We start from the raw sequence: 4,677 nt of genomic DNA on the forward strand, positions 1-4,677 counted from the left end.
GTACCCGGACAGACTGACGCGCCCGGGGTATAGGCGGAGGGACTCCCAGGAAGCCCCGCCCCCACCTGCGCGTCGCGTCCCCAGCTGTCAAAGGGAGGCCCCTCCCCCCGGCCAAGGCGCGCCCCCCCACCCCATGGGAGATGCACTGGGACCAGGGGAAGCGTCCACCCTCTCCCGAGGATGCACGGGTCCTGGGTGCCCAGAGTTCAGAGGCGTCCGGTCACTCTGGCGGCCTGTGAGGTGCACCGCAGGAAGCTGAAGATACTTGTGTCATACACTGAGCCAGCAGCACTCGGTTACTCTGCTCCTGGCATTAGCCCCAAACTCGTCCGCCCACTTCCGGGTCCCATGGGTGCTCCAGGAAACTCTGGCAAAGTGAATGCTTGCTCACGCGGGTGGAGAACTCGCGTGGCCATGGGTGTGCACAGAGGTGTCCAGGTGTGGTGCTCTGGCAGCTGCTGAGCCAGAAGAAGTTTGTCCTGTGTAGACTGGGCCCCAGCCAGAGGTCCTCTGCAGGGCAAGGAAGACCCAGTACACCCCCCAGGCTGTGAAGGGTCCAGCCATTTGCTGCTCTGCTGGCCTGGAGGCTTTCCCTGCCCCCACTCCAGGAGAAAGATTCCAGGCCATTAGAAGGAGTCCCAGGCTGGCCAGAATGGGGGCAATCCTAGGATGCAGTAGGAATGATGGGGGAAGGCATGTGTCAAGCCCCTTGTGACCTGGGACTCTCCCATCTGCCTGGTGGTGGTCATCCCAGGCCCTGGACCAACACAAAGAAAGACCCCACTACTGCCTGGAAGACCCAGAAGTTGGACAGAAGTCCCCAGTATAGCCTAGGCCCAGTGTCCTGGCCCCTGTAACTTCAGCTTTGATGGGTAGGACTAGCAGGATTCTGCCATCCTGGGCACCACCTCCCCATCACCTGGAGGCAGGCCCTCTCCCTTCAGGCCTTAGTTTCCCCGGAGGTAACCTGAAGAAACAGGCAGGATGGCCTTGGATGATCTGACCCTGAAAGGTCTCTGCTGGTGCCCAAGGAAAGAGGAAACCAGTCCCTGCCTTGAGAGCCCCGTAGGCTGGACACAAACAGCTGTGGGTTGAGTCAGGGACTGGGGCTGGCTGCCCTCTAGCTCCCAACATTTAGCCCCAGTTGTAGAAGAGGACAGTACCCAGAGGCCTGAGGCTGATGCCGACACTGGGGCCCCACTGGGTGAGTGTGTGGCCAGAGCCTGAGCCCCTGCAGGAAGGGCTTGTCCAGTGACAGTGTAGGCACTAGTAGGGCCACAGGCTACTAGGCTGGAAGAGAGGAGCACCTCCCCAAGCCAGCATTCCCACATACCTTGGCACTGTGGGATCCTTGAGGGTGACTGCCACCCTTTCCTGCTCCCACTGTAATTTTTTTTTTTTTCGTACCAGGGATTGAACACAGGGCCAAGGGGCACTTAATCAGTGAAACAAATCCCACAGCCCTTTTTTGTTGTTTTTTTAGACAAGGTCTCCCTAAATTGCTTAGGGCCTTTGCTAAGTTGCTGAGGCTGGTTTTGAACTTGGGATCTTCCTGCCTCAGCCTCCTGACCTACTGGGATTATAGGCATGTGCCACGGTGCCCAGCTCTGCCCCCACTATTCTGAGGGCACTAGAGGAGGGGCCGTGGTGGCAATTCAGGTCTGTGCATACTTTCTCCCCTCACCTATACCCCATGTTTGTGCCAAGAACACACTGTCAGCTCCTAGCCAGAGGCTGGGCGGAGGGCCAGTGAAGCCCCTGTTGGCCAGGCCCTGCAGTGCCACTCTTCTGCCCATCTCCTGCACTCCATCCAGTGTCAGACCTGCATCCTGGTGAAGCCGTCCTATCCACTCCAGGTCTGCTCCTCAGAGGACTTACGAATGTGGTCCCCTCTGTCCTCATGTGCTTCCCTCCCCACTGTCCAAATAAACAGAAGAACTGAGACCCCTTCACTGTCAGGAGTAAGCAGCAGAACTGGGTCCAATGTCCCCTTTCCAGGACACTTGCTCCTAAGAGGACCCAGACCTTCCACTTGCAGGGAGGGACATAACTGTGGCACTTCAAGGAGAGTAAGAACACTTGTTTAGGGGTTCCTGGGGGGACCGATGGACACTTTTGTAGACATACCTGGGCCGAGTCTAAAAGTCAAATGTGGCCTTTATTGTGATGTGGCAAGACCCCCAACAAGACCAAGTGTGGCAGCACATAGAATTGTCCTCACCCCCAACTCTGTCCTCAGTCAAAACAAAAGCCAGGATGTGGCCCCAGCCCCAGACTCCAGCCCGGGGAGGGGCATTGGTCAAGGTCGTAAGGAGCCCAGTGACTGTCAAGTGGGCCATGGAAAAAAGGGAGAGAAAGCTGGATAAAGGGTCAAAAGCAGAGGCAGAGCCAAGGGGTAGCCCCATTGGCCCAAAGCAGCACAGAGGGCCTGGAGTCCTCAGTCCCAGCACAGATCAGGCAGCACCCAGAAGGGATGCTGGGCAGTGCAGTTCAGACAGGCCCTTGGGGGCTCACAGTGGCACAGAGCTCCCCTGAAAAAAGGGGATGTGCCAGCCTCCCAGCTTCCTAAGCCACCAGGTTCTGACTGAGCTTCTCTGAACATCTTCCTGCCCCTAGCAGGGGGAAGCCAGGAGGGCCTGAAGGCTTGGTGAACATAGAGGATCTCGGCTGTGGCAGAAGTGGGGACAGGGCCACCAGTGGACAAAGGTGGCCAAAGTGTGGCAGCCACTGTGGCAGAGTCCCTAGGAGAATGAGGGTTATTCCTGGAAGAGGGAGTGAGGGCAGCCACTCTGGCCAGTCTGGACCAAGTTCCAGGAAAGCAAGCGGGCCAGCCGCTGGAAAGGAGCCCGGTGAGCATGGCAAGGTCAGGGGACATCCTCCAAGGCAGAGCTGCTGGCCAGCCAGGAGCCCAGGCTCCCTTTATTTGCAGTACTCTTTCCTGAACTCTGGAAGCCAACAGAAAAGCTGGTGTCAACTCTCTGCCCCCTTCCGTGGAAAACTAAGAGCAGACATTCTGCAGAACTTCTCAGACTCCTGAGCAGAGATGGTGAGGGTCTTCTACCCATGAGGCTTGCTGGAGCCCATATTTGGGGTCCTGGGAATGAGTAGGCTGGGGTTTTGCCTGGGTCCGCTGAGGGGTGGCAGAAACCTCCCTCCCAGTGCTCACCTTTGTCCAGGTCAATGCTCTTGGCAGGCTGGGGGCTGTGGGCCAGCTCAGCCCTCTCCTTCAGGATGTTGTTCTTGTAATCTGTATGGGGGGAGCAGGGTGAGGTCCTCCCGGGGGCGCCCTCCCCAGCCCGGGCCTTGGTGTCCGGCCTACCTAGTTGAATGTCTTCACTCCTGTAAGGAGCCTGGTCCTCTTTGGCCGCAGCAAACTCCGCCAAATTTACATCCTTCCTGGAGAGGCAGCAGGTTAGAGGTGTGGCCGGCCTGGGCGGGGGCGGGGCGGGAGGCGGCACTCACCCTGGGGCCTTTGCCGACTTCTTGTCCGAGTACTCATAGCCTGCCGATGGAGGGAGACGGTGTTGGGGGCAGCCTGGCCCCTCCCCGAGGAGGCCCCTCCCCGAGGAAGCCCCCCCCCCCGCACTTGGGCTCGCCATCCGCGGGGTCGCAGCATCCCTGAGCCCCTGGGTCTGGAACGCTCCTGCCTCACCTCCGCGGCGGCGCTGGCGTGTGGCCAGGGCCACAGTGATGAGCAGGAGGATGAAGAGCAGGAGCGTGGCCAGCACGTAGCCCAGTTGCTGGAAGAAGTGGGCCCGGCCCTCGGGGACGATGACGTTGATGACGCTGCGGCCTCGCGCCAGCGTGGGGTCTGCGGGCCAGAGGGAGGCGTCAGGCACAGGCACCCGGGGAGGAAAACTGCCGCTCCCCCCCGGGGGGGGGGGGGGCCGCCCTCACCTGGGCCAGGGACACTGCCGTGGCCCGAGCCGTTGCCGGGCGAGGCCCGCGGAGGCGGCTCCGCGGCGGGCTCAGTGACCCTCAGGTGGAAGACCCGGCGCTCGTGCAGGCCGCAGTAGTGGTGGTGCAGGTGGCAGGAGTAGGTACCCTCGTCAGCCGGTTCCAGGGGGTCGATGCTCAGCGAGAAGTCCCCGCGGGCGAAGGCGTCGGCGCCCACCGCCATGCGGTCGCGCAGGAAGGGCGGCCCGTAGGCTCGGCGCTCTCCGGACGCATACAGGTCCAGCAGGCGGTCGGCTCGGTCGTGCGGCACCCCCGGCGGCTGCCGGTCCCAGTGCGCCACCTGCTGTGCCTCCTCCAGGTGCCGGTCGGTCCACACGTGCGCGCGGTTCACGCAGGTCAGCAGCGCGGGCGCGCCGCGCACCGCCGCCAGCACCTCCTTCTCGCCGTCCCAGTACGCGCGTGCGGCTTGGGCTGCGGAGGGGAGGGGACGGTCAGCGTCCGGCGGCGGGAGGGGCGGGGGGGCGCGCGCAGGGCCCACTCACGGGTCGGTCGGTGACCTCGAGGCGCACGGCCAGGCTCTCGTAGAGGTGGCAGTAGTGGTGGTGCAGGTTGCAGGTGTACAGCCCCTCGTCGCCCTCCTCCACCGCTGCTCACGGCCCGCAGGGAGAGAACCGCCACGTGAGTTTTCCCGGCCACGCTCGCGCGCCAGCAGCCCGCATTCCCTGGGCACCCCGCGGGATTCCCTCTCCTTACCGCGGATAAGCAGTGAGAAGTTGCCGT

The 4,677-nt window shown here is 62.1% G+C and overlaps 1 protein-coding gene across 1 annotated transcript; it reads right to left on the minus strand.

Annotated features, from left to right (window-relative positions):
• Positions 1-2,139: 2,139 nt before the first annotated feature.
• On the minus strand, positions 2,140-4,671 carry Mxra8 (matrix remodeling associated 8). Its single transcript, XM_048782734.1, has 8 exons — positions 4,651-4,671; positions 4,440-4,543; positions 3,898-4,368; positions 3,653-3,811; positions 3,463-3,502; positions 3,320-3,396; positions 3,167-3,247; positions 2,140-2,945 (listed from the first exon to the last, which is right to left on the minus strand). Exons 3-8 carry the CDS (start codon positions 4,118-4,120, stop codon positions 2,920-2,922), a joined length of 606 nt encoding a protein of 201 aa, XP_048638691.1. The 5' UTR covers positions 4,121-4,368; positions 4,440-4,543; positions 4,651-4,671; the 3' UTR covers positions 2,140-2,919.
• Positions 4,672-4,677: the final 6 nt, after the last annotated feature.

The sequence above is a fragment of the Marmota marmota genome, unplaced genomic scaffold, assembly GCF_001458135.2.
Source record: "Marmota marmota marmota unplaced genomic scaffold, marMar, whole genome shotgun sequence".
Classification (NCBI taxonomy): Eukaryota; Metazoa; Chordata; class Mammalia; order Rodentia; family Sciuridae; genus Marmota; species Marmota marmota.

Excerpts from the sequence above, each read along its gene's own strand:
- Mxra8 (XM_048782734.1), bottom strand. The coding sequence starts at position 4,120 with ATGGCGGTGGGCGCCGACGCCTTCGCCCGCGGGGACTTCTCGCTGAGC. Across the intron at positions 3,812-3,897 it reads CGGCAGTGTCCCTGGCCCAG|ACCCCACGCTGGCGCGAGGC; the intron begins GTGAGGGCGGCC and ends TCTGGCCCGCAG. Across the intron at positions 2,946-3,166 it reads GAGCATTGACCTGGACAAAG|AGTTCAGGAAAGAGTACTGC; the intron begins GTGAGCACTGGG and ends GTTGGCTTCCAG.